The sequence below is a fragment of the Phaethon aethereus genome (assembly GCF_964289735.1).
Source record: "Phaethon aethereus genome assembly, chromosome: 20".
Lineage (NCBI taxonomy): Eukaryota > Metazoa > Chordata > Aves > Phaethontiformes > Phaethontidae > Phaethon > Phaethon aethereus.
The window spans coordinates 5,575,525-5,603,356 of record NC_138596.1 but is presented as its reverse complement, the minus strand read 5'-3'; the positions used below and the strand labels follow the sequence as shown (position 1 = coordinate 5,603,356).

Here is a 27,832-nt window from a genome sequence, read left to right as displayed (position 1 = left end):
TGGAGATGTTTTATGGTGATAAAGTCACTCCTGAGCCAGGATCTCCTCCCCAGGAGAAGAGCTGATGATGACCCTTGTGCTGCCACCCGTCCAGGACCTCAGTGCCTCATCAGCTCTGCAGAATAAAACAATTCACGTGGCCTGTGCTGATTCGCATAACAAGGGTGAGTTTCACCACCTCTCAGACTCCTCAGGTCGGGCTCTTGGTAGCAGAGCCAGAGGATTTCAGTGCAACGCTTTGTTGGCTGCATTCATACGCCTTCTCTGTGTCTCCTGTGGACAGACCGGTTGGGTATCTGAGATCTGGCGAGGACTTTTCTTCCAGACGGGAGAGACATTGGAAAGTTCCAAAATTCTCTGCGAGAGTTAGGCTGGAAAAGATATTTTGTGCTTGGTCAAATGGATTTTAATAATTGAAAACATTTTTGTTTTCATAATGATTTACTTTATATTCTAAAATTAGATATTAAAAATTGTTTCAAAACAGAAAAAATCAAGATAACTCATTCCAAAAGTTTGGGAAAAGGATGTTGTGACTCAGTAGGAGCAATGTGTTTCTCTTTCTGTCCCTAACACGATGTTTCTGTGAAATGCCCATGATCTTTTGATGTTTTCATTTTGACACGCTTGTGCTGTCCAACAGAGTAATGATTCTGTTTAAGCGTTTTTTCCAAGCACTTGCGCCTATTTAAATCAGAGCTGCGTTTCTGCTATTTGCGGGCGATTCAGGCGAGGTGCCGTGGGCACCATCACCATGGATATTCCTTGCACAGGCACGATGGTGCCAACAGAGAAATCGTGCATCGTAGGGAATGCACTTTATATAACTTCCTGGCTGAGGGAAAATTTCCCAAGTTTATGTTAGAGTCACCGAGCAAATCTCTCGGCTGCACAGGAACATCCATGTAGTACAAGGCTGGGGATGCTCAGATCCAGCCTAGAGAGCGCAGTGAGCCAAGCTGCAGCCAAAATACGCGTCTGATCCTCAAAACCACTCCAGTGCCCCAGCAGCTGTCAGGTTGGAGCCTCCTCTTTGCTCCCTCGCTCCCGTAAGGCAGCCTGCGACTTAATTCCTAGCTGCAAGCTGATGTTTGCGGGATTCCCGCAGGGCAAGCTCGTCGAGGGGCCGGGTGAGGAAGGCACGCGGGACTACACACCCAGCGCTTACTTTTCTGCGATCTTGCCCATCACGCAGTTGCTCACGAGGCTTTGGGGCGCTGGGTGCTGCCAACACTGGGTGATGCACATGCTGAGGGGCTCGCCCAGCGTGTCCGTGGGCTCTCCGCGTCTCTGCCTTCGGCCCCTGGCCCGGCGATGCGGCGCTGCGTGGCCATCCTTCCCCGCGTGCTCATACTTGTGGTGTGAGTAATCCGCCCGGGTGCCCCGCTCGCGGGTCACGGAGCCGCTCGGGCCGACCCAAACAGGGTCAGGAATCACTGCTGCCTTCGCAGCTCCAGCCTGATTGCTCCCTGGGGGGTTCAGACCCGAAGTGAGCCAGGATTTAGCCTGTCATCTCCCTGGAGCACAGCGGAGTTTTGTGGATACTGCACTAACAAATGAATTTGAAAGAAAAAACAAGAGTGGATTAACCCTCTTCTAGCACAGCCTGTGTGGCTGAGAGCGTGACGGAGCATCACAACACTCTCTGGGGCGATGTCTATGCCCACTGCTGTACTTCCTCTGCAACACACGATGCCCTATAACAAGCTCTAATGCTAAAACTGAATTTACACATGAAAAAGCCCAAAGCTATTTAGCTGGTAGCTCCTGGTCACTCCCGGTCACTCCCCTGCATCCACGTCCATGTCCCTTTGCCAACGTCCCTGGCGTGGTGGCTGCTGTCTCACACCACCCAGGCTGCTCCCGGGAGGCACCGGGGATCTCACGGGGGCAGATGATAGGGAAATGATACCACTGAGAGATTTGACAAATAAATCCTCAGGACCTCCTCCTAAGGCTGGAGAGTCGCCTGCCCCCTCCTTTGTTGGAGGTGGGTAAACGAAGCACAGAGAAGCATTGCTGGCCCGGAGGATGGCCTCTCCTTCAGAGCCCGGTGTTGGACTTTCTGAATGGAGGGGGAAGACATCTCCTGAGCTGAACCAGCTCCCTTCAGGCCTGGTGACACACCTGGACAAGCCAACAAATCTGCAGCCTTTGAATTCAACACCCACCTCTGCCCCCAAAGCCAACAAGAGCTTTGTTCGCTTCTGGACAGCCAAATTTCCACTACATAAATCCATCCCCGCTTCTACCCTGGCGTGAGGCACCATCAGCACTGCTATTCTACGAAACCAGTGCAGAATGGTTATCTTTTGTTGTTCCCCTTTTCATGAAAGCACAGGTCCGCCCTGGCCACCTGCGTGGTTAATCATAGACCTGAGTCTGCAGGTGGGAAGCTCGCTGGGTTCCCAGGACAATACGTTTTCTCTGGTGGCCACTCCACTTTTCGCCTTTCTCCTCACACCTTTAATATATATTTCTCTGAGGTGATGGACACAACAAGGAAATACGTTACCAAGGCAATAGAAGGAAAATCCAGGCCCCCTCAAGCAGGACCTGGAGGGGATAGGGGGGCAGCCAAAAGCACGAGATACTATTGTATAGCGCAAGAGCTGCACGAGGCTGGTGCGGAGGTTTGAGTACCCCGCACCGCTAGCTCTGGCAATACTTCCTCAGCAGGTAGGGATTTTGCCTCTCTCCATTGCTGGAGGGCTTTTGTGGGCAGCCCCGGGCCCAGGGGGATGCTCTGCACGGCATCCCTTCTGCCCCGGGCATCGGCTGAGCCGTGCAGGGAGGCTGCTGTGCCGGGGAGCCCGGCAGCGGACCCACGGGTCCTGGCACTGCTGTTCGGTGGGGTTACGCCAGCTCAGCTCTGAGGACGAGGGCGATGTCCGGAGCGCGCCTGCCCAGCACGCTGGCTTTGACTTCTGGCTCCTATAGAAAACAGGAGCAGGAACATTAGGTGATCCTTTATCCTTGCAGCCGTGCTGAGCTAAACCCCATGGTGGCATTTCGGGGGGTGCTGTGCTTTGCACGGGGCTCAGGAGAGGGGTGAGATGCGTCCGTTGCAGCCCAGGGCCCGGGTACCCGCTTGCCGGCCAGACCCCTTCTCCTGGAACAGGGATGCCGTTGCCACCCCTGAGCCCTCGGTAGGCGCTGGGCAGCATCGGCCAGTCGTGCCGCGCAAACAGGACCGTCCCTCTGCCCGGCAAGCGCCGCACATCGTCCTCAGAGCCGCCACCCCCAGTAACGCAGTGCTTCGGGGAGAGCAGGTTCGCTCCCACGCGGGGGGCAGATGTTGCGCAGCTGCGCGCGCCGCGTGGAGCAACACTGACGTGCGGCGGTCGGCCGCCGCCTCCGCCTGCCTCCCCTGCCCGCCCCGCGGCCCGTCCGCATCAGGGGTGGACGCGGGCCAAGCCTCGCATCGCTTGCTGAGAATTTAGCTATTTCCCAGTGGAAGAAAACATCCTGGCTGGTAATCTTCCTCCCGCAAAAGCGGTGTTTGCTGCAGAGAAATCACCTGCTGGTTAAGGAGGAGGGAATTGTTAACAGCTCTCCGGCAAGGAGCATTTTTTTCCAGCATGTTATTTAGATTTCTTTAAAACTGATCCCTAATACTGCCTATAAGTTACTGTGCTGCTTCCAGCCCTGATGGGCAGCGGTTCCTAGATGGAAAAGTGTGTGTATGCGCTGTAGCTGCAATACCAGCCAGGGCAAGGAAAAAAAAGGGAGAAGAGTTTCCGATATTTCAGCTCCCAGAAGCTCTGCCGGCAGCTGCGTGCGCCCGTGCTGAACAACGCTGCCCTTTTATCAGCGCCGACCGGGTTTGAAACCTGGCCAGGGAAATGGCATGAGCTTGGGGCTACCCCGGCCGCCAGCCGGGCTCCCCAGCGCAGCCACCGCGCGCCCAGCACGCGCTCGGGGTCGTGCCAGCTGGCTCCAGCCCCTGCTCCGCCGCCGCGGCCCGGCTGCGCCTGGACGCCTGCCCCCCCGAGCCCGGCAGCCCCGGGGCGGCCCGGGGAACGGGCGAGAAGGGACGGCAGGCAGATCCTGACGTCCGGTGCGAAACACCTCCCTTTTCCCAGGCTGTGGGTCGGTATCCAGCATTTAGCACACCACGCGTTTACAGTGCAAGACCAAAAGGCACTATTATAGCCTGAATAAGTGTGGAATGGGAGCAGTTCAGTGAGGAACTCCCGTGAAGGAAGGCTCCAGCCTTAGCAAACGGGGGTAGTTTGGGCTGGTTTGGTTCTGTATAAGGACTTGAGGGGGTTGTAGTGCAGCATCAGCTCAATGGGAACTTCTTGGCAGTGTGTGATGTTTTAGCCAAAAGACTGAATGAGATTCTTGGATGCATGGGAGTGGAAACGATGAGTAGGAGCCAGGAAAGGATTTTACCTTTTTATGGGCTGGGGAGGCCGATTTGGGAATTTTACATGCAGTTCAGGTGTCTGCATCTAAGAGAGGATGTTGAAAAGAGCTACAAAAATGATTGAAAGGCTGGAGAAACAGCTTTACGGGGGGGAGGACTTAAAGACCTCCATCTGTTTGCATTATTAAAAAAAAAAGAGGTTGAGAGGTGACTTGATGACAGTGTATAAATACCTTCACAGGGAGAAAAGAGCGGGCATTGCAGGTTCTGTAATCTGGGGGGTGGGGGGGAACACAGATGGATGGCTGGAAGCAAGAGCCAGATGAAGTCAAACTGGAAATTAATCACCTTCATTGTTAAAAAAAAACAACCATCAGGTCCAACATTTTGGACCAAATCCAAAGGAGAATGGTGTTTTTTTCATTCTCGGTGTCTTGAAATGAAGACTGGGGTCTTTTCTGGAAGATAGGTGTTAGCTAAGGCACAAACTAGCACTTACTGGCGCGGGCTCAACGTGGAGATCCTTGGGTTAAAATGGTTGTGTGGATACGCTCTGCGCTGCAGCGCCGTAAAGGACGCATTAGCACGAATGTTTGGGCTTATCCACCAGGCTTCTGAGCAGGGCTAATGAAGGACGTTAACTCGGGAGCAAAGATGTGGTCAAATCCATCATGGGGCTTTATTTTGCATATTGGCTTTTAAGAGGAAAAAAAAAAAAATCAGAGGCAAGCAAAAGCTTGACACAAACATCTGCCGGTGCGGAGCGGCTGGCCAGGGCACGGCCGGTCAGAATAACCCGCTGTAAGCGAGTGGACAAGTAGCTGCCCCGAATTAATGAAATCAGTTTAAGAAGGGGTTTAGCTGCGCTGGTGCAGAACCTCCTCGTGATGACAGCCTCGAGGCCCTTCCTAGTGGAAACGCCAGATCGGGCTGTCGGAGGGTGGGATTCTCCCTACCCTGGGCGCACATCTGGTCTTTTGTTCTGGACAATAGGAAGGCGCCTTCCTCTGCGCTCCCGCTTGCGCTGTGAGCCCTGTTCCCACTGGCCAGCCGCTGCCGCCGGCGGCTCTCAGGCTCCTCACATCCACCCCACCGCCTGCGTCCCCCGCTCCTGCCAGCTGAGAGCAGCCGGGCGCGGCTGGATTTTGGGATGTGGCGATGCCAGGTTGCGGCTCCTCGTAGCAATGAAGCTCAGTCCCAAGCGCTTGATGGAGAAGCAGAAACAAGAGGTCTTGCTTTGTCGGCTGATGGATTGTCCAGGGTTAGAGCTGAAATGGCCACTAAATGTCCCACCTGCACCTCTGTGAATATCAAGGACCTTCTGTCCTGCATTCACATCAAGACTTTCCTAAATCGTGCAGGGGATGCAGGGTTTGGCAGCCGAAATGGCCAAATGCCGGCAGTGTCTCATCCCAAATGCTGCTCCTGGTTGGGCTTCGGTCCAGCCTGACCCCAACTCCAGCCGCATCCTCCCGCTCCGCTCCCCGTGCGATGCTGCAGTGCCGGTCCCCGCCGCGAGCCAGGGCGAGCCCCGGCCTCGCCGGAGCCTCGTGGGGATCCATTAGAGCAAACACGTGGAAACAGTCAGACACCAAAATTGGCCTTGAGTGTTTTGGGAGGGAGCTTGGGCTCTGGGGATAGCACCTGGCTCAGTGCGGCCAGGTAATGTGGGAACACTTGTTTAATTTGGACAGGCCCCCCAGTCCCTTATCCCCTCCCACCCCACGTCCCAGGCGATAACGTGCTTTCAATATGCAATGAAAAAACCCCGAGTGAAAGGCAAAACCTCTGTCTGTGGCAGAAAGCAGGAGAGATTGAAAGTGTTACCAGTGCTTTAGGGTGGGTAATAGCAGGAGATTTGCTAAAGGGATCTGGGAGAAAAGCCCTTTTTCAAAGGAATTGTATAATCCCTAGTAGCTCAGTGTCTTACACTCAAGGACTTGCCTCCACGATCTGCCGTCAAACACGGAAAGGATTTGCTGCTCTCTCCTGTGGATGCGCAGCGTGGAAACCCTTCCCGTGCTGCTTTTCTAAATCCTCTTTGGAGGGATGCTCCTCTGCTCCTACCGAGTGGCAGGGCTGCCCCTGCTTTGTGCCCCACGTTCGCAGAAACAGTCAGAAATACAAAAGGGAGCAGAAAGCAGCTGCCGCGGAGTGATGTCCCTCGAAGCCCTGAGCGCAGCATCCCCGGAGGCAGGGGCTGGGGAGAGGGGGCTGGGGGGCTGCTGGGGGGCTGCATCGGAGAGGAAATATCCCAAGGCTTGTTTCAGGCTGCGTCGAGGGCAAGAAAAAACATCTGGGTGCGAAACAAGGCGTGTGCGGTGGGGAGAGAATCGGTCGGGGTGTGCGACAAGGACGGAACGTGCGTACGTGCACACACGTGGAGATGTGTGTGCAAGAGGGGAGCGGGGAGGACATCTGTGGGTAGGAGCCCGGAGCAGCCACCCGTGGGTGCGCGCGGGTGCGTTTGCAGCCATACTCAGCTTCCCCGGGTCAGCCGAGAACCACTGTGTCCGAGAGGTGCACCGGGGCCAGCACCCCTGGCACAAGGCAGCCCGGGGGTCTTGCCCCCGACTGTGGCTCTGCGGGGAGCTCGGCTGCAGGCAAAGCGCTTTTGGCAGCGGGAAGGCTAGAAAGGGTTTCAGTGGAAGCGATTTTTAGTGGAGAGCGTGGTTTTGCCGAAATCAAAGCATTTTGCAAGAACACATAGGAAATTATTGACAGGGAAAAAAACCTGAACCATTCATTCAGAAGATATTTTTTTTCCGAAGCATTTCATTTCACCAAATTGCTCGCTTTAGCTTTGAGGTTACCACTCAGATTAATTCCACTTCAATCTTCCACGTGTGCGAGTGCTGGTTCCCGGGTTGCACCCGGGCAGGCGGCACCAGCGCGGCGCTCCCGCCGCACCCCAGGCACCCTCTTCTGCTGCCGTGTGTCAGTTAATACGGCCAATGCCACCCCCCTCGATCAACGCCCCCGAAAACTTCATCTGGGAAATTTGGGGCAGACAATAGGATTTGGGCATGAAGACAGACACGAAAGTGCCACAGTTTTCTGTGGAAGAGAAATTGTGGTTTCTGAGCGGTCAGTCAGCAGCACGGAGCCTGTCCCTCCCTGCTTAGCCCTTTTGATCCAACCCCTCGGAGGGCAGCGATAAACGTATGCAGTAGCCTATTTGTTTGGTCTTTTGCATTTGTAGGACATTTTTGATGTGAAAAGGAGCTTAGCTTTTCATTTGTATGACCTCGATGTGCTTAAAGTTAAGCCGCTCTCTACGTGTGTGCAGAAATTGGGACCTAGTAGCGGTGCACGTGCCACCACCGCGTCCCGCTCCTCGCCGCCGACGTTCACCCCCTGCAAGAACGGGAGGTCTGGCTGCTCGCTGCGTATGGCTGAAATGACGACAGACCTGTGCTGATGCTGGGTTTGTTTGTGCTCGCAGTAGGAGCGGCGGCTGCAAAACTGGGGACGTGACTTTTGCTGCTGTCCGGGGAGTTGGAAGACAGACGCCAGACGTTTGCTATTTCATCGCCGCGGTTGTTTTACGCAAGGAAAAGCAGGTGCGTGAGGCCTGCGGGGGCTGCGGGACGGCTCGTGGCCGGGGCAAAGGGACGCCCCTGCCCCGCTGCGCCCGGGAGCCGCGACGAGGCTCCTCCTGGGGGATTTGCAGCGAGCCGGAGGGAGGGATGCTCAGCACCGTGCTGCAGTGACGGGGCTCGCGCCGAGAGCGGGCAGCCAAAGGCACTTTTAAAGCGACATTATTATTTCAAAGACACGCACGAGGGTAAATTGCCTGTGAGCACCGCACATGAGGCAACTGGACCCCAAAGAAGGAGGAATTTGTGGGCTCACGGAGGCTCGGCGGTGCTGCGGGCGCTCTTCCCGCGCACCGAGGTGGGGCTGCTGGCCTCTGCCCCCCAAGCCCTGCCACCAGCAGCCATGCGCCTGCAGAGCCGACCCTCCAGGCTCCGCTTTTAATTCACTTGTTTTCATTTTTATTCAAATCAGAGGATAAATGTAGGCAATGCGTGCACTTCAGCTCAGGCGAGGCTGCTGGTTCAGAACAACTACATAGAAGGTGTTTTATTTTTAAAATGCGTGAAGAAAGAGATGAAGATACAGATCTCTGCACTCTAGCTGTCATCTTCTTGAGGCTAATGTTGGCCTGGTCATGAAAACAGAAAGATTTAAAAAAAAATTATTTGCTTCCCAACACACATGCTGTTTACCTGATTCCAGCGGTGGAAATAAAGCCATGGCTTCTGCTTGTGTTTTACATCAGCTCCTGCATCTCATGCACGGGTTCACGGAGATGCTCCTGGGGCTTTTGACACTCAATTACTCTTTATTTGATGATTTAAACAAATGATAAATGTGCATGTGGAATAATGAAAATATTCACTGAAGAAGTGCAGCCTAAAGAATATATTGATCTCCGTTAAATTAGGGCAATGCTTGACAGGGCTCTGCAAAGGGAGGGGAGGGCACCCTCCTCAGGGGCAAGTCCTGCAAAGACCCACTGGGTCAGGCTCTTAAATGAAGGTGGAAAAGATTCCGGCATCATGGAACCCTCACAGGCTGCGTGCACTCTGATAAAGCACGTGAGATCTTTAGAGCATGATTTTGCCCTGAAAGATGATCCTGACGCGCTTAAAACTGACAGTGCCCTTTTGCAGCGTGTTTTTTAAAGAGCAGAACAGCCGCGTGCTAACACTTACGTGCACTGGCCGGGCTGAGATTTAGCTTTGCTCCCCAGTCCCCGCAGTGGATTTGTGCAGCCCCATCGTTTCTGGGCTCTGCCCACCCCAGAGCACACGGGACTGTCAGAAACCACTGAAAAGACGCTGACTGACTAACGGGAGTTAGGCAGTAAAATGCTGCTGGGTGCTTTGAAAACTAACTCTGCAGAGGGGATTCCTTGTTCCTGCATTGCAATTAATGATAATTTAAAAAAAAAAAAAAGTTTTTGTATTGGGAGTTACGCTGGGTGTCAGAATTAACATCTCATTGAATTATCAAAGCTTTCAAGCTCTGGGTGGTGGAGAGAGTGGCTTGGGGCTTGCAAATAGGTCACAGAAAGAGCTGGTTGCTAAATAGCTGATGGAAACTTTCCACTGTGGAAGAAAATCTTGCTGATTTGGTGGAATAGGAACAATTCCGGGGAGGATGTCGATACCCTTAAAACCTAAAAAAGCAGGCACGGAGGCTGGGCTGTGCCTGCTCGCAGCCTGGGCTCTGCGTCAGCCCTCCTCGTTCCCCGAGGATCGATCCTGCTCCGACGTGCATTTCTCACCTTCTCATTGCAAAATTGAAGCATAAAAAGAAGGGAAGCGTGAACGCTTCGGGGCGCGGTGCCAGCGCAGGTCTGCTCTGTGCCCTCGGCATCCCCAGCTGGACGCCCTGGGAGGTGGCCAGCGGCTTTTCGGGTGCTTGTTTTTTTGGGGTCCAGCCTGGGACGGTTTGGGCCCGGTGGTCAGGGGTGCGGAGCACTTGCAACTCTATTTGACATCAACAGGGGGAGCGGCGAGTCCTGCTGAAGCTGTCCCTGTGCAGGGCCTGGGACATGCCACCCGCGTCCTCCGTCCCCTTCGCCCAGCATCTTCCATAGCCTTTTTCCAGCGTTTTTCATAGCCTTTGCCCAGCCCTTGCTGCGGACCCTCACAGCTCTGCGGGTCGGCGGTGATTTCCTTCAACGTGGAAATTCAGCCCTGGGGCTTTCTGCCCCTGCTGCCGCCGGGACGCGGCGTTACCGCAAACGCTCTGGGTTGCGTGTGCCACCGACGCAGCAAAGACAGTCAATGGTATTTCTGCAGCTCTTTATAATGATTCTTATGATAAATCTGCACTGAAAAAAGCCAGCTGGGCCAGATGTGCAGAAGGAGTCTCTGCTTTTGTACGTGACCGGTCTTCTTTCGTGAGTCCTACTGGGATAAGGATGCCCCAAGGATGTCTGACGCTGGCAGAGCCTTCCTATCTCCCTCCAGTGTCAGGACGGCAGCATGGGGCCGCCTGAGGATAGAGATGAAAGGTTGTGATGTGCTTAACTGCTCCTCCCAGGCAGAAGGGGAGAATAGAATATTTTGGAAAGCAGACGAGCAGATCTGGCAACCTGCACTGCGCGGGCTCTCGTGCCTCTGCAGGGAGCAGCCTTGAGCCGGGAGATGGGCGCAGGGTCCATCCTTTGGCTGCTGAGGCTGCGCAGCTTTTATTTAAAACTGAGGAATTTCTTTGTTCCAGACAAGTCTTTCCTTAACAATCGTTCCCCCACTCAGCTTCTTCCTTCCCGTTCCCATAGACAATAACCTTGTGTGAATCGCTGGAGGAGAGACTTGATCAGCAAACCATCTTCCCTCTCTGCCAGCTGTGTTCCCCCTGATCGGGGGGACTCTTCGGTCCCCGTGGGGGATGACAGGCTGACAACAATTATAAAAAGCAAATCTTAGAAGGGTTTGTCTCCATGGGGGGAACGGCACAGCATAGCTGCCGGGGAATAATAATTATATTATTATGTGGGAATAAAGCCCCATTTATTTCGGAGAAGGGAAAGGGTATGGGGGAAGAGTAGTGAGTTACTGCAGAATAATTAGCCCACAGCATCTATGCCGGGCAGCGTTTCCCATGTAGACAACCGCTAGAGAAGGACTCACAGCCTAGACCGCGCAGTGGGTGACGGTGGGGCTACCCGATCCCGCAAAGCCACTCGTCAGCGTCCACGGGCTCCTGCAGGAACAAGATGCAAACTGGCATCACCACGCACCTACGGGTAGGGGCGGGCAGCCGAGAGCCACCGTGCCCCCAGTGCTCTGCACCATCCCGCTCCACACCTTCCTGCAGCGGGATGCACAGGGGTGGCTGCTGCCCATATGGCTCCATACGGCCCAGCCAGCTCCTCCGGCACACCCCGGCGTGCAGCCACATGCCTTTGTGCTGACCAGAGCAGCGTTTTCCCCACCGCACAGGGCTGGCGGAGCACGCCTGTGTCTTGCTTCAACGCCTGTGAAACGGTGATCACCCAGTTGGGTACCATAAATAATTGATATATGTGTCACCGGGCTCCTCGCCCCACTGCGCTGCCGATCGCTCGTCCGGGACGGGGTGATTTGACCAAGGTCGCTCCCGCTGTCCGGCCCCGTGAAGTGCTGGGGTGAGGGGCAGCCTGGGTGCTCCCCCAGGTTTCAATGACCTTACGGCTGGTCCCCGGAATCGGGACGGCCCCCAGACGAGCAGCACAAAGGGGAACGGCGTTGCTGGACGCCGAGATGGCGGAGGTGGGCAGGAGGAGAAGGAGAGAGGTGGCGACGGAGGGGGCCGTGCCCAGGAGGCGGTGACACTCCCCCCCCCGACCTGCTGGACCCCTCCAGAGCCCGGCACCGCTGCACGGGGGGCCGCGCCTCGGCAGGGACGTCCCCGCTTTGTGTCCAGCGGCGCAACCCGGCGCCTTCCTCGTTGTTTTGCAAAATTGGCGGGAGCGGATTTAATTTTTAAAATAATAATATTAAAAATAGGAAAAATTTTGAAAAAACTTAAAAATTGGCGCTGAAAGGCTATACACCCCCCATGCAGAAGGAAGGCGTGCGACCGGGGGCGGGGCAGCTGGCGGGCCGCGGGGGGTGTCGGGGGCGGTGCCCCCCGTTGGCCCCGCCCTCACAATACCGCACCGCCGAGCCCCCGGCGGCACGGAGCCTCCTGCCCACCCAGCTCGGCCCCGCCCCTCCGCCCGCCCCTGTCGGCCGCTGATTGGCTGCACCGCGCACAAAGCGTTCCAAAATTGCCATCAGGTGGGGCGGGGCGGTGCTGATTGGCGGCGGCGGGCGTGGGGCGGGGCGGGGCGGGGCGGGCGCGGCGCTGTCAGCCGGGCCGGGGCGCGGCGGGAGCCGCCTGTGGGGCGCTGGGAGCGGCCGCGGCGCGGCATGGCCGGCTGAGGCGGGCGGGAGCCGCCGCCGCCCGGCCCCGCTGCCCGGCCACTCTCGGTGGGCGAAGGAGCGCCTGGATGACTGACTGACTGGCTGGCTGGCTGAGTGAATGAATGAATGGCGGAGCGCCGCGCCGCAGCATGAGGCGCCGGCCGAGGACCGCGCCCGGGCTCGCCCTGCTCTGCCTCGCCGCTCTCCTGGCCGCCGCCGCCGGGCTGCCCTCCAGCGCCGCGCCGCCCTCTGAGCCCGGCAGCGGCAGCGGCGGCCCGGCTGAGGGCAGCCCCGGCACCGCGCCGCCGGCTCGGCCCCGCGGCACCGCCGCGCCCGCCCGGGGCAGCGCTCCGCCGCCGCCGCCCCCGGAGGAGGAGGAGGAGCAGGAGCAGGCGGCGGTGGCGGAGGAAGAGGAGGAGGAGGCGGCGGCCGCGGCCAGTGGCCCCGCAGGTGAGTGGCCCACGCGTGTCTGTGACAGGGGCGGGGGGGGAGGGGGCGCGTCGGCAATGAGGCCACCGGCTCCGGCGGGTAGCGGGACGGGGCTGCCCCCTCCCTCCCTCCCTCCCTCCTCCTGGCGGACAAAGGCGCGGCCGGGGGGTTTGACAGGGGGCGGCGGGGACGGGCGGCGGCGGCTGCAGCGACCCTAGTGCGGGGCAGGAGGAGGGACCCAGTGGTCGGGGACCCCCGGGCGCGCCTCACGCCCCGGCCCCTTGTGCCCGGTGCGAGGCTGGGGCCTAGAGGAGGGCAGCGACCCCCCGGCAGGATTCGGTGCGGGGGAGCCGGGCGGGGCAGGTGCACAGCAGCCCGGCTGTGCCGGTGGCCTTACGGGCGTTACCGGTGGTTTCGGGGAGCAGCGGGGCAGGTGCTGGCCCTGGCCCTCCGAAGCATCCTTCCCTGCGCAGCGCGCTCCCCACGGGGGTGTTGAAGATGGGTCCTTCCATCACCGCCGCATCGCCCTGGGCCCGGTGGGCGCATCCCGGCACCGGCAGCAGAACGGGGCTCAGGGTAACTCAGTGTCGCTGCCGACGCCTCCTTCCCGGTCCCGAAGGCGCGTTGGCAGCTCGGTGGGTGCCGGGGAAAGCCCACGCCAGCGCCGCACCCCACGGGCACGCGAGGGGAGAGCGGAGCCGCGGGCCCGCTTCTGCTGTGGGCGCGTCGTGGCGAGGCCTGCTCGAGGCCTGGTCCTGCCCCCATCGCCGTTGGGGGCTTGTGCAGAGCCCAGCAAAGCGTTATGGCGGTGGCAGTAAGTAGCGATACTAATGAGGAGCGCGGGCAGGGATGCGGCGGAGGGTGGCTGGAGGGCCGTGCTTTCCGCTGAAGCTCCCGCTGGGTGTAGCGCTGAGGGACGGTGCCGGGAGACAAAAACACTGATGGTCCTCAAAGCCAAGACACCAGTTCACTTCTAGATGGAGGAGACAAAACTGCCAGAGTCCCTGGGTGGAGCTTTGTCCGCCTACTTTCCTGGAGAGCTCAGCTTCACTCTACATTTCCGAAGCTTTACGTTCAGAGGCATGCAGATGCTATAGCACTGGTTCTTTCCTTTTTTGTATGTATTTTTTTTTCTCCTTGCCTGGAAGATGTTTGGTTTCCATGTGTTGAGCTTCCTCTCATGTGAAAGGAATATACTCTGCTGTTCTGGTAGCTTTTGCAGTCTGAACAAGTGGATTAATCAACCTGTTTTATTTGGCTAGAAATATAATCAGTTGAAGATCTGCAGTGTCTTGTTTTCAGACTTTAATCCCTTCTTTTCCATTGAGGTTTCTGTCTTTACTTTCTCCGGAAGAGGTAGAATGGTTTAAGATCAGGAATTCCTGATAAACATAGGAGGGGTTGAGTTTTCTTAAAGCAAAAGCAATTTTCTCTGTCGTGCCAGGACCAGACCTCATCGGCTCAGCGACTCTCCTGGCACGTGCGGCACGGTGGATGGGGATGCACGTACCCGCCCTGAGCTGTGTCAAGCACATATTTCCCCCTCTGACCTTCCGGTTGGGTTTGTTTCCATCAGTGTCGGAAGGCGTCACCTCTCCCATCTTGGGCTCTGATGGTTTTATCAAGAGCATCCCCTCTCACAGGGGCCGAATGACAAGCACCATGCGAGGGCATTGCAAGGCATGAGGTGGCTGGTTCAGCAACGGCTTTGGGATGCTCGCCGATGTCCACGTATGATGTTCCCATAATGTCCTTTTACGTCTGCTGCCCCAGGAGATGGCAGGGATGCAAGTCGGGAAGTTTTGTGTCTGATCCCAGCGCTGCCATGGATCCCCACCACAGACTGCCCTCATCTCTGTGTTTCAGATCCCATGTGGGAAATGGGAGCACCGATGATGAGTACTCTTCCCCACCACCCCTGGGTGTGCTGAGTTTTTTTTTATTGTGGAGGCCAGCATCACCCTTTGAAGTTTTAAAGTGATAATTATTAATGGCTGCAGCCGCTTGATCTCAAAATTGCTCTCTGGTGCATTTATGCTGTGGTGATGGCCAGGGTAGGAAGGCATGGGCAGATTATGTCTCAAACAGGCTAATTTGTAATTCATTAGCATGGTGGGTTGAGATTAACCCCGGCTGGTGGGGGATTGCTGGTGTGCTCATGGGTCGGGTGGGTTTTAGGGCATGGGGGCATGACCCGGCAGCAGGAGGAGATGCTGGGCTCAGCAGCATCCCCTTGGGGCATGGGGGTGGTATGGGGGAGTGGTATGGCCGTGGTCTGTATGGGAGCTGGTCTCCGTGGGGTTTATGTGGGGCTTTTCTGACCCCACATGCCGAGGGCCGCTGGAGTCTTGTGCAGCAGTTTGTTCCCAAAGGGTGTTAAGTGCTGAAGGCACAGTAAGGCAGGTGGGCACCACGGATTTAGCTGAAACCTCCCTTTTTCTTCAATTCAAGCATGTTTTCAACATTACTTTTTCAATTCCATAAGGAATTAATGCATTATATGCTTTATTGCATGAAACAAATGGACCTTTTCTCATGCACGTTATTAGAAAGGCTTCCTTTAATGCTGATGGTGTTACTACTGATAAGAAACAGGTGTTAGAGTCCTCACATTCAGTGTTTGTTCAGCGCTGCCAAGACTTAAATTCTGACTTCAATGCATTTTTCTCATTCTGATTTAAGAAGTACTTCAGCTACTGCTGAGCTGCCTGCTTCCTCTACTCTTGTTCTGTTCCCTTTCCCAGTTCCATGATGTTTATTTTTCTTCCCAAGCCTGTGATCATGTTAAAATCCTGGATTTTGTTTTTAAGAGAAGTAAATTGCTAATCCTTATGTTTGTGGAGACAAGCTTAGAAGTATCCCCTGCCCTATCGCCAAAGCCTGTAACACCCGCCGTGGAAGCTCTGCCTCTTCGTTTTATACAAAATAGCCTTATTTTAAAGCAAAAGCTGGAGCTTTGCTGGGGAAGCTGACTTGGAGATGGCTGCTGTGGCCAGCCTAGTCCTGGCTGGACTTTCCCTGCGTGAAGAACAAAATTTCTCTATCCCACCCATTCCTATAGGACAGTGTTGAACAATATGGGTCTCTCTGAAGGACATTTTGTTCTGACTCATTCCCAGCCCCATGTGCAGTAGATGAGTGGGCTGAAAAGCCCAGACCTCCTTGCACAGCCTCGCTGTCCCCATGCCGTGGCTAGGTCAGCAGAAGAGCTGCACCTGGACCCTGGCTTTAGGTGTCTTTAGACTGTAGCAAGTGTTGTGGATCTCAAAAGCCGTTGCCTTCTCTCCTCCCTATGGTTTCTGTACCGCTCCACCTGGCTTCCTGGGTCACCAGCTCCCAGGCATGACCCTGAGCCTGGCTCCTCGCCTCTGCGCCTCGTGGGAGGGGACAACCAGCAATTTCTGCTGCAACCACAGGGCAGGAAACGCAGGTGGCCCGGCCGCTCGGTGCAGATCACCGCGGGAAGGCGTCCCGTGCAGCGACGGAAATGGGTGACAGCTGAGTCAGGGCGCGCGATGATGTTTGAGGGGTCTCCAGCCGCCGGTGTGGGGCCGTCTCTTGCTGGGATGCTCGCAGCCCAGATGGAGGAGGTGCAGCCAGAGCCCCCCTGTGGGTGGTGGCCGCGGCTTTGGGTGGGATTAGCTGATGGGTTTAGTTTGTTAAAGAGAAGCCTAGCAAATCCCGGGGGCAGTCGGGGGTGGCCGGGCTAATTGGCTGGGTGCAGGGGAGGCAGCAGGGCGAGGGGTGGACCTGCTCGCAAGTTCTGGCTTAATTTCTTCGTCATCCAGCTGGAGAGGTGGAAGGTTTTGCTTTTGCTCAGGGTGCATGGGGAAAGGTCCATGCACTCCGTGGGGGCAGGTCTTGTGAGGAGTCCCTGCAGCACCAGCAGTACTGTTGTAGGCAAAGAGTTTGGACCAAGCCATGGAGCCGTCAACAGGCAGACCCTGCCACAGCAGGGCTGTGCTCCTCGAGGGGCCGGGAGCTACCAAATCCCAGTGGGACAGAAACAGCCAAGTTGCTAAGGCAGTTTCGGGACATCTTGCCAGTGCTGGTCCCTTTTGCAGCTCTGGGTGTCTCCTCTTCTTCCTTCTTCCCATCCAGCTGTTAGCCCTTCGTCCTACCTGGGTTTGCCCCATGATCAGTGTTTTCCTCGTGCTCGGTGTGACACAGGGCTGTCTCAGGGATGCATGTAAATGTTTAACGCCCATGCAGCAAGCTTGGTTTCTGTGGCTGGGGCTGAGCAGTAGATGAGATTAAATGTTTGCAATGGACTTTTGCAACCTTAAAAATCTCCGTCTCTTTAAGTGCAAGCGCAGGTCCTGCCCTTCAGCACTGGGCTGGTACGTAGGCATCTACCCGAACGCCCCTGCGCTGCCTCTGACCCACCGAGGGGCAAGCAGGGGCAGCCGGGGAGGGTGAGCTGGGGCTGTCTTCCTGCTCAGCGCTTGGGAAGGCAGTTTAAGCTTTCCTTGTTTGAGGGCTCGGGGTTGCGTTCAGTGTGGTTACTGAGGTAGCTAGCTTTCCAGATGTCAGTGGGATTTAATTTTTTTTTTTTTTAAAGAAATGGAAATTAAGTTACAGATGTGAAGGCTGAGAACAAGGAAGATGGTCATGTTGCTTGGGATCAGTACAGGAGCAGTCAGGGCGCAGAGAGCCTTTTTTCAATCAAGTAATAAATTGCGGAGCTGGTATCTTTGAGCTTAAAATAAAGGGATGTTGCCCACAGCAGAAAATGTCACTCCCTTGCCTTCATCCTTGCCTCCACGCTCCCATCTGAGTCATTCTTGAATCAAATGCATCCAACTGTCCTGACTCAAGATTTTGAGATTCTTGGACTTAGCGATGCTCATGAAAATCAGGATATTTCTGGGAGGACCTACAAAGCATCCAAGGACTCGCTTGTTAGCTTCCCTCTGCAGGGAGCAGTGCTGGGATTTTGCTTTGTTTCTTTTAAATGATAGCTGTGATTCGGACATCGTCACATTGCTGAGCTGCCACTCGGAAAACGCCACGTGTGAAGCAGGACCGCTGCTGCCTGGTGCGTTGGAGTTATTCACCTGGCTGCTTTCAGTAATAGCCCGAGACCGGCAGGCGGGGCGGCCGCCGGCAGCCGAGCTGCGGGACGAAGTGGTTTGCGTGAAGCTGTGGGGCGGGCGGGAGGTGTTGTGGTCCCGTTCGCTGACCCGGCGGTTCTCTGGGCTCTGCGGGGGGTTGTGGGCCCCGGGGGCCGGGACAGTCGGGGCAGCACCCAGTGGTCGGGGTGCTGGAACGTGACTGGGGGACACTCTTGCAACACTGATTGGGGTTTGCGTGGGGTGCAAAGGCTGTGCCTGCCCAAACAGCTGGGAAGCGCATGGATGAGCGTGGGATGGGTTTCCCAGCCAGTGGCTGGTTTTGCCTCTGGAGCATCTTCCTGGGGCTGCCTGTTCCCAAAGGGGCACCTTGGCCTTGAACCTGCCTGCTGCCCGGCCTGCGCTGTGCTGGAAGGGAAGGGGTAGCACCGCACTTAAGGAGCGATGGTGCTGGGTTGGCAGCAGAGCTATCTTATCTCATGGGCTACGCTGAGGTGTAACCTCAGGGGACAAATAAGTGTATCCCAGAGGGGACCGTGGCCCTTGGAGGTGGCTGCGGCACCCTGGGTTCTACCCAGAGTTGTGGTGGTGGGCACCGAGCCTGTCCCCGGGTCTGTCCCTACCAGCTGTATGCAGGCGAGCAGCACGAGGATGGGGACGTCCTGAACTTCTCTACCCACAGCCGGGGTGTGGGAAGCACAGAACAAGCTGTCCCCGAGGAACAGAGCCCCGGACACGAGTCTGCTGAGGTCGGGGGAAAGATCTCAAAGGTTTTTTGGTTTTTTTTGATGAGAGCCCGTGGCCTATAAATACCCAGGGCTCAGTCATTGTGCTGCTGCTAATATTGGCAGAGCTAATGCCAGCCGCCTGTCAGGAAGCGCTGCTGCAGATCTGAGGTGCTCGCTGGTGCTTCCAAGAAGCAGCCGAGATCTTAGCAGTGGCGTGATGCATCTGCTGTCGTTAGAAATAAACTCATGCCTATGCTGGGTGCTGAAGGCAGGGGTTTCTCTTGCAGCCATCTGGCTGGAAGGGAGGGCTCCTTCTGCTTTACCTCTGACAAGCACTTAAAATAACATAAAGCATGTTAAGGAGCTGGATTGCTGTACGGCACCTAGACTGCACCTGAGACTTCAATGAGCTTTTAAATAAGGTTGCAGCAAGGGCTTGGACTTGCTTCAGAGGTCCTGGAAACCCGCAGGCTTTGCTGCCCCGGCTCGTGCTGTGTGTCTGAGCTCAACAGGGCTGCCTCGTGCAGCGAGGCATTGCTCGGTGGGGATGGGGACCGGGCGGGCAGAGTCTGGCACTTGGTTGGGGATATTAATATGTTTTATGAGCTAAAGGCTAGATTGCAATCTAGCCATCTGCCCTGCCTTGGGGAGTCGTGTGTCTCTGCCACCCCAGGAGAACAGAACCGGTTGCAATTGAGTCTCATTAAACTGGCTGAAGACCAGGGCTTCTGGTTCACAGGAAATTATTTGCTTTTTTTAATTTGAATTTTGCATTGGGTCAGACTGAAATGAAATGGTGGTTCTTGCATTGCATCTGCTTATGCTTCCAGTAAGCTCAAGGGTCCTGCACCTTGAGGCTGCCCTGTAAGACCAGCATCCGTGTTGTGCTCGGGGCTAAATCCAGCCCAACCCCACTGGTTGGGGTCCCATAGCCGAGCGGCTCCGGGGCATCCTGGCTGTCGCCCCTTGTTTTCACCAGCTATTTAAAAAGGCCCCGAATACCGTGGGGGGAATGCTCAGTTCACGTGGGTTTTCTGGATTGCGCCTAGCTGCCCGCGAAGAATGGACCGTCTAAACAGGCTGCCGGAGCGCTAATCGGCCGGGAACGGTTTGAGCTGCCCAAAGCAGCTCTTTTGTTGGAGGCTGAATTCCTCCTCTGGCTGATGCTCGCACAGATCTTCCCGTGCAAAATTCCTATCCCCCTTCATCATACGGGGTCTTGATGCTGGGCAGGCATCGTGCTCAGCAGTAGCTCCGCTCAGCTGCCTTCAGGCCTTTTATTCCCCGCTTTGGAAAAGACTTTTGGGTTTTCTGCTCCTACTTCATATACACAAGGGTCCTGTTTCAGTAAATGAGGAGCCTCCCCAGAGCTGCATGAACTATCGTGAAGCCTTAGTTTGGTCTTGTGCTGCTTAAAGTAGGATTTTTTTTTTTCCTGAACACCTGCTGTATGAATTAAAATTTGCCTTGTAAATGTAACCGATTCAGAGTCTGAGCATGAAAGACGTGCGTCTGCTTTTCGCCTGGAAAAAGAATAAAGCAAAACCTCGAAGGTTTTGCTCTTGAGGCAGCTCAGCCTCAAAACCAGAGAGAAGCCCAAGTTGCTCTTTTTACCTTTTTTAATTCAGTTGCCCCCTGTCCTTATTAATAAGCCCCCAGAAACATGACGAGGCAAGCATCTCTGCTATTTATAGCTTGCGCTGCTCCACATGCCTGTTTTAAAAATCAGCCAGCTAAATGGCTCTGCAGCCTTTCAGCAAAGGGCTTGTTGACACGGGCATTTTATACGCCTGGGTAGCTGGATGTATATCGAAAGGCCGTTCGTTGGTGGTGAGCCTTCACCCCGAGCAGGCCGGATGGTTTCTGCAGCGGGGCTGTTTGTCCTGGGCGAAGGGGAGCGGCTCCGGTTTAGTCTGCACCCCCAGGGCTCACCCCGACGTGGGACTGGTGCCCCTGGGGATGCTCCCGGCCGGGTTGGTCCTCCCACCTTTCCCCTGCACCTTGGCTCTCCAGGGGGGTTATCACTAGGCACGATATACATTGATACTCCCCAAGCTTTTAAAAAAAAAAGTATTTTTCTGAAGCTGCATTAACCCTTTATTTAATTCATTTTTCTTCCTTTGTGGCATTACCTCTGTGTAATTAAGAGGCTGCCGGTAACCTTTACCCGTTTATCTGGTCATGCCACTTCTCAGATGAATCTGCTTTATTCCTGGTAAATTATACTGCTGCAGTTTTCAGGCAGCTTTACTCTATTTTGACTGACTGGCTGACTATATTAACTGATAGTGCTGTTTGGGCTGCTTTGATCCTGTATTATTTATGGAAATGATGGCATATAACTCTGAGTAGCTGATTAATACTGCATGTATTTTTAATGTGCTAGTTCTACTGTTTGATCTGTGCTAAATGATTATTCTCTGATGTGTTCCTGGGTTCATTTTGGTTCCTTATGAAAAGGATATTGAATTGGACTGTTTGTTTTGTTGCTTTTTTTTTTCCCCAGTGGTCTCATCTTGTGCTGGTTTTTTAAGCTTTCACAGATCGTTTTCCCACGTATGGCTCTGCTGCTATCACGTTATCGCTATTAATTTGAGCGTTGCATTGGTGGCATAACTGCAAATTCATCGCTGTGTGTGAAGTTTTGGGAAGATACAAGATGGAAAAACAACTGTGTAGGTGATGCTCAGATCTTCCTCACGTGCGATTGCTGAATCCCAGCTTGGCTGTGACTCAGGTCCAGTGACATCTGAATGAGAAAGAAACCTGTTTAAATTGGAGAGGGTATAATTAATATTTTCTGTGGCCCGTCACAGGATGGCAGGACTGGTTGTTATTAAGAAATGACTTTAATTGCTGGGGAGGTATGTGCTCGACCCGCAGCTTCCTCCTCCGCGGCGTGAGATGTGGCGGTGATTGGGGAGGGAGCGGTGGACGACGGCGGTGTTTCATCCTGGGAAATACCCACCGCATCCCACGGCGTGCATGGCACGTGCAGTGCTCCTGGCACCGCCGTTGGGGATGTCCTTCATCCCTCCTCCAAAATCCTTCCCCATCACCAGACGTGGCCAACGGGGTGCAAGCCAGGAGGTCGTTCCAGGAGGACCATCTGTGAGCTGGAGGATCAGCATTTCCCTTCCCTGGAGGCAAAAAGGGGGGGGAAGTTGATTTTTTTTTTTTTAATTTAATTTTATTTTTTCCCCTGCCTTTTATAACACCTGCTTATTTTCATGGTACAGGCAAGGGTTGTCTCCTAACCCCTGCCCGCACCCAGCGCATGGTCAGACATACCTTCTCCTTGGGCCGCGGCGACAGCAGGTTCACGAGGATGCTTTCATGAACAGCGCTGTAAAGATGCAAAGCAATGCCAGTTGAAAACCTTTACATGAAGGCTTTTTTCCCTCCTCTGAACGGGGCTTTTTGTCAAGATCAGCAAAATATATATCGTTCTGCAAAAGATTCCTTTTTCTTTAATGGACTTTTCCATCAAAAACGATTTAAACTTGACAAAATCTCCAAATCTTTCAAAGCTGCTTGTTCCATGAAAAATTTCAATACTTCATTTTCTTCCTGCCTTCTATTTCAAAAAATATATATGAAAATATACATATATATCATTATGCATATAATTTTAAATACAGATATATTCTGTTGACTATAACTCTTGCCTTTTGTCACCAGGAACAAAGCAAACATTATAGACCTTTTTCTGGGGTTCTTCCCCTGCCCCAAAATGTAGACGTGCTAACCTGAGCACTGCAACGAGCCAGTTATTTGGGGGGAGAAGCAAGAGGGATGCCTGAAAAAGATCAGGTGCCAAGGGAATGGGCAGGATTTTTGGATACGGCTCTTACAAAGCGAGTCGCTTCCCTGAGATGCGTCTCGGTTGCGGACGCGTGAGTAATGGGGCAGAGGCATCCACGCCTTCGTGGTGCTGCTGGATGGGGGAGAGGATGCGGTGCCCGGCACAACGCCCGCAGCTGGCAGAGCTTGCGGCGGGGGGCTTGGTTCTGTGCCCCCCTTCCTACCCCAAACTGCAGCCTGAGGCTGTGGGGAGCTGGGCTGGGGTGCAGTTAGGACTCCAGGAGATCCAGAGGAGGTGGAGGATCTGCTCCGGGTTGTTTATCAAAACAAAGGGCTTATTTGAATTGAAGTGGAGCACGCCGACCTGTCGGCTCTTGCCTGGCTGGGTGTTTGCTCGTTTTGTGCCAACACAGGAGACGTCTTCGCCAGAGCCTGCCCCGCTAATGAGGGCAGCCCCTTCGTGCTCTGCTCTTCCCTGCTGTGGGCAGTTGGGTTTTTTCCCCGTCCCAGTGCTTGAGGAAGGATTTGGGGGGGATTTGCCTTGTTTTTAGGCTCCCCAGGTGACTTGGACGCGAGCACGGCCATCCTGCCTCCCGGCACTCCCCTCCCCACAGCCAGCCATGTCGTGTTAAGATCGGTCTTGTGGGGTTTTCCAGCAATGCCCCCAATTCTTGGGCAGGGCTGGGGTCCCGCTGTCGGGCTCGGGGGGAGCGGGCGGGCTGCGTGGCATTGCCACGTCTTGCGCAGCATCCCCTCCGCCGTGGGGCCAGCTGGCGCGGGGAGCAGATGGAGAGGTGGAGCCGGGCTGCTCGGCCGGGTTTCAGGCTACGATAAAGCAAAGTGACGTAGAAAACTAAATACCTGTTATCAGAGAAAAGCAAACAGAGCCTCCACCTGCCTCCAGCCTTTCTCCCTTCAAGGGCAGGCTGCATGCCCGGCGTGTAGCTCCCTGTAAAAGATGTTTTATTATTAACGTGATTGCTTTGGCTTGGCAGTGTTGTTGAGAAATCCAAGCTTGACTCCAGATAATGAATGACAAACATTTGTCTGGCCTTAACTATTTTATTCTGAGTATTTTTTTTCCTCCTGGAAGTTTACAGTAAGTTGTCGACAGCGTGCCCTTTGACGTGGATTAGTGCTGACGCCTCACAGTTGGATCTTCCCATCCCTTTCACATCTTGGGTGTTTCTTTTCAAGGGAGGCTTTTGTGCATGTCTAATCCATTTAAAATGAAAAATAAACAAGAAATGGACTGATCTCTGAAGGGGCAGGCGGGTACGAGGGCGGTGCTGGCTTCCCTGCAGAAGGAGGAGAGCTTTGGGATGGGATGGAGGGAGCGGTGGTCCCGCCGTGCACGGGAGAGGGCCTTTCCCCCAGCATCCCGGTTTGGTGGTGGTGGGGGGGTGCCTGCAGCGATGGCTGTCACTGATTTACAAACCCCTTAAATGTTTCCCAGTAGGGGTGTAGATGACTTCAAGCTTGAGGACTTGGAGAATCCTTTTCTCTCTCTGTTGCACCACCCATCACTTCATATTGTCCCTCTCAGCCTAAAACCAGTGCTGCCCCAAACCTCCTATGGGGCTCCTTTGTGTCCAGCATCGTGTACATATGTGAGCTGGGTGGCCCTCACCTTAAGGCCGATGCCTCTCCCACATATCTATATATGTAATACCAGGTAATATATTTTAACGGTGTGTGCGATATCAGCCGTACAGAACTAGAGCCTCTCCGTGCGTTGCCAGGGTCGTGTCGGGTACCTGCAGCTCCCCCGGGTTTGGTAGGGCTTTGGATGCCCTTTTGCAGATGCGACTCGGGTTTGCAGGGTTTCTCTTTGGCAGCAGAGCTGGTGGAAGAGGAGGCACCGCTCCTCCTCCTGGCCCCTTGCAGGGGTGTTGCAATGCCAAAACAGTCATTATAAAGCCCTCAAAAATTGGGAAATGGTCGGGGTAGAAATGTCAACAAACCTCTTCTAGCTGACCCACTGGCTACAGAGGAAGCTCAGTGGTTTTGAGCATCTCTTTGACTTGGGACCAGGCTTGTTTCTGCCAACCCAAAACTGAGCGTGCTGCCTTTGCTGAGGGCAATCCCCGCTTGGTGATGCCATCCCGGCCGCAAGACGCGGGTGATGTGATGCTGCTGGTGAGCTTGGCTCTGACCCTGCAAATCAGCAGTTTGTGTTTAGCATCTTGGCTCAGACTTGGTCTTAGCTTAGTGCCTAAGCTGTGCATGGGATGAGGAGCACTGCATAGGATTCCCGAAACCCCTGTGCCTGGCTGCGTCTGTCCTCCCCGTCACGCTTTTAAGGGTTTTGCCTATTTAAAGAGGATTTTGCTGTTCTGTGGGGCAGGGCTGTTACCTGTCGTACTCTACCAGATGGCCTGGTATTTATTGTGCAGGTTTCAGAGAATTGGCTAAGGCCTTATCTTACAGTGCTTATTTGTGGTTGCTGAACTTGCTGTTTAATGGAAACATTTTCCTTTTGAAGGTGAACTACTGCTAGAAATAAATACAGGCAGTACCTCGTGGGTGAGGCAGGAGCCGGGGCTGGAGGGAGCTGCAACGTCCGTCAGCGTTGGCAGCAGCGCGGTAACTAAGGGGAGAGAAATTAAAAGCCGGTGTTCAGCCTGGACTGAAGCCATTAATCTGCTGCAGGGCTGGGGGCTTTAAAGCAAAGGTGAGCGGGAGGCAGGGGCTGGCGGCTGCCTGCAGCGATCCCCTGCGGGTGGGCTTGGCATGGATTTGTCCCCTCTAAATTTATGCCATCCCTGCAGTCGATGGAGAAGGGTTTGGAGCACAGCTTGGATGCTCTGGGGTGTCCCCTGCCCCGGTCTGCTCCCGCAGCAGTGGCTCTGCAGGAGACTGTAGCGGATCTGCTGCAGCTCCCCCCTTCCAGTGACAAGGAGCAGTTTTCTCCGTCTGGGTGTTCCCACGCCGTGCCCCGGCTCGTATCCATTCCCTCTTTGAAAGCTCAACCTCTCCTCCATGGATTTGCCAGCAAATTTTGTCTCGTTGCAGTATCTGCAACCCGGTTTGGCTGGTGCTGGATGAAAGCAAAAGCGAAACAAGTTCTTAAAGGGGGAATTAAAGTCACCCTATGTGAGCTGGAAGTAAATGCAGCACCGTGCAAAGTGTAGTGGGGCAGGCACATGGTTGCATTATAAAATAAGGGAATAAAACTTATGGAGCAGGAAACCTCCTCTCTTCCCAGCTCAGCAGGCATTTTCCGTGCCCTATCCCAGCAGCTCTCCCTGCTTGCAGCACATTATAACTTAAAATTCCTTGTCTGGCAAGAGTTTTACGGTAACTCCAAATTAGCCCGTAGCACTATGTCATCATAGCCTTGAAACAGGACCCAAATGGCAAAACCTGCCTGAAACCAGTTGTGATTACTCATGCTTCGTGCTATCCCTCGCCCCGGCTGGAGTTTCTGCTATGGTAATTCCACTTATGAAGCAAGGAGACAAAACACCTCTAAAAACTTGGAACTGAGCTCGGGAGCAATGAGAGAACCGAGACTCGCTGGCTTTGGACTGTCAGAAGGTTTTCTTCTCTCTTCAGGTCCCCTCTCCCTTCCTGTGCGCGGCCTTTAAAGTGAACGAGGGAGGAAGAAAGATACTTTGCTGTTTGTGAGGAATAAAATTATGCATTTAAATATGTTTATTTAGAGTAGGAAAAACTTGGGAAAGTGTATTTGGAATGAATCTTGTGATGTTGGGACTTGCACTTTCAAGCTTGGAGATGAAGTTAATGAGCTGAGATGGACAGGGGTCTTAGCTTAGGCTCTGTAAAGCTCCTTTTTATTAACACTTTCAAGAGAGTGTTTATTAACACTTTCAGTGAGTTTTTATTAGCACCGTGGATAAAAGAAGCCTTTGTTAACGGGTCCGTCCCTTTGCTCCTCTGGTGGAGGAGCTGAATCTTGAAAGGAATTGCCCTGGGCACCTGCTGGAGTTACTGATGAGAGTTTTCGTTCCGGATTTTCTCCACAGGCTTAAAGATAAAATAACCTAAAACTCTCCAAAATCAGTCTGCCCTCTCCTCCTCCTTAAAAAAGCAAAAACAGTTGTAAAAATGCCTCTTGCTGCCTGCGTGCAGAGCTGTGCACGGGGACCCCGTGCCCTGTGTCTGCAGGGAGCATCGCTTCGTGCTAAAACAGCTGAGAAGACATGCACGAGCCCCTTCAGCAGTTTGATCCTGAAAGGATTTGAAGAGAGTTGCTCGCGTTGTCGTTGGCTTTTGTTCGTGCTAACTGGCACGGCTGTCGGGCTGCAGAGGCGAGGGAGGTCTGCTCTGCAGGAGCTGGCGGCCGAGGGGTGTTGTGCTCCGTTGTGGAAGCTCCCTGTGACATGGGGACACATCTGCCTGGTCCCACGGGTCCACGGGGCACGTCGGAGGAGCGGGTCCTGCCCCGAGGTGGGGCTCAGGATCTGACTTTGCTTCTTGTCTTGCAGCAGCAGGAACCCCCTTGGGTCCATCTTCAGCTTTGTAGGGACGCCCAAAGTCTCCCTTTGAAAGCATCTCTCCTTGGCGAATGATGAGAGCAGTTTAGAAAGCGCCGCCGCTCGCGTGGGGGGAAAACCTGGGCGCGATGCGTGCACCGCTCCCGAAGGCGAAGGCCTTCTCCAGGGCTGGCCGAGTGGCCGTGGCAGCCCATCTGCTGCTTCCAGGAGAGGTGGAGCGCTCCTCTGCCTCTCGCTGACGCCTCGCTGGGGGAGAACGCTCTTCCCAGCATTTTCCTATTGAATTATGGATCGCACGCATGCGCCGTTGCTGTTAGCATCTCCGTGCTTTTGTTCTGTCTTTCCTCCCAGTATCAGAGTGACTGCTTTATATCAGAGAGAGAAAAACGATGGCTTCTTACCACATCACCCTACGTTGGACCAAGCTTTGGTAATTCTGCTTGGTGTCAGCGGTGAGGGAAAGCTGCAGCTCTCTCCGTACATTGACGGAGCGCCTGGTTACACCATGGCTACACCTGCTGTAAAGAAACTGGGTTCTGCCTTTGCTACCAAAAAAAAGGCATTTCGCAGTGAGATCAGCCACGTGTGTTTGCGACCTCACCAGGAAACCTCCCCAGAGGTCTCAGCTCTGCAGCTGGTAGCGTGATGTACCTGCGTGGAGGGATGTGGACTGTGGGCTGTCATGGTTCCCAGCAGCTCACCTCTCTTGGGTGCAGGTTTCAGCTACAGCAGCTCACGGTGCTGAAGCAGATGCGTTATCATCTGCTGTATAATTTCTGTACTAAGCAAAAAAACGGCTTTACAGCAGTCTGAACTTGGCCATTCCCTTTTTTTCTTGAAGGTGGTGTGAGCACACACCCGTGGACCCAGGCCAGTGATGGCCTGGGATGGCAAACCCCCCTCGCCTGTACCGGTGTAGCTCTTGGGGTGGGTGGTTCAGTGGATGCTTGGCACTGTGCTGGGTCCAGGGTGGTCTGAAAGAAGGAGGCTGGAGGTCGCATCCATTTCTGCTGAAGCTGAATTTGACACTGACAGCACGAGGAGCTAATTGAGGTGACTC

At 54.6% G+C, this 27,832-nt stretch overlaps 1 protein-coding gene across 1 annotated transcript in view; it reads left to right on the top strand.

Annotated features, from left to right (window-relative positions):
• Nucleotides 1-12,401: 12,401 nt before the first annotated feature.
• MEGF9 (multiple EGF like domains 9) overlaps nucleotides 12,402-27,832 on the top strand; it is a gene marked incomplete at both ends in the record, with an annotated part of 51,043 nt that continues 35,612 nt past the window's right edge. The window contains one exon of the mRNA XM_082008946.1: nucleotides 12,402-12,729. Within this exon, the coding sequence (XP_081865072.1) occupies nucleotides 12,402-12,729 (328 nt within the window). The remainder of the gene's footprint in view (nucleotides 12,730-27,832) is intronic.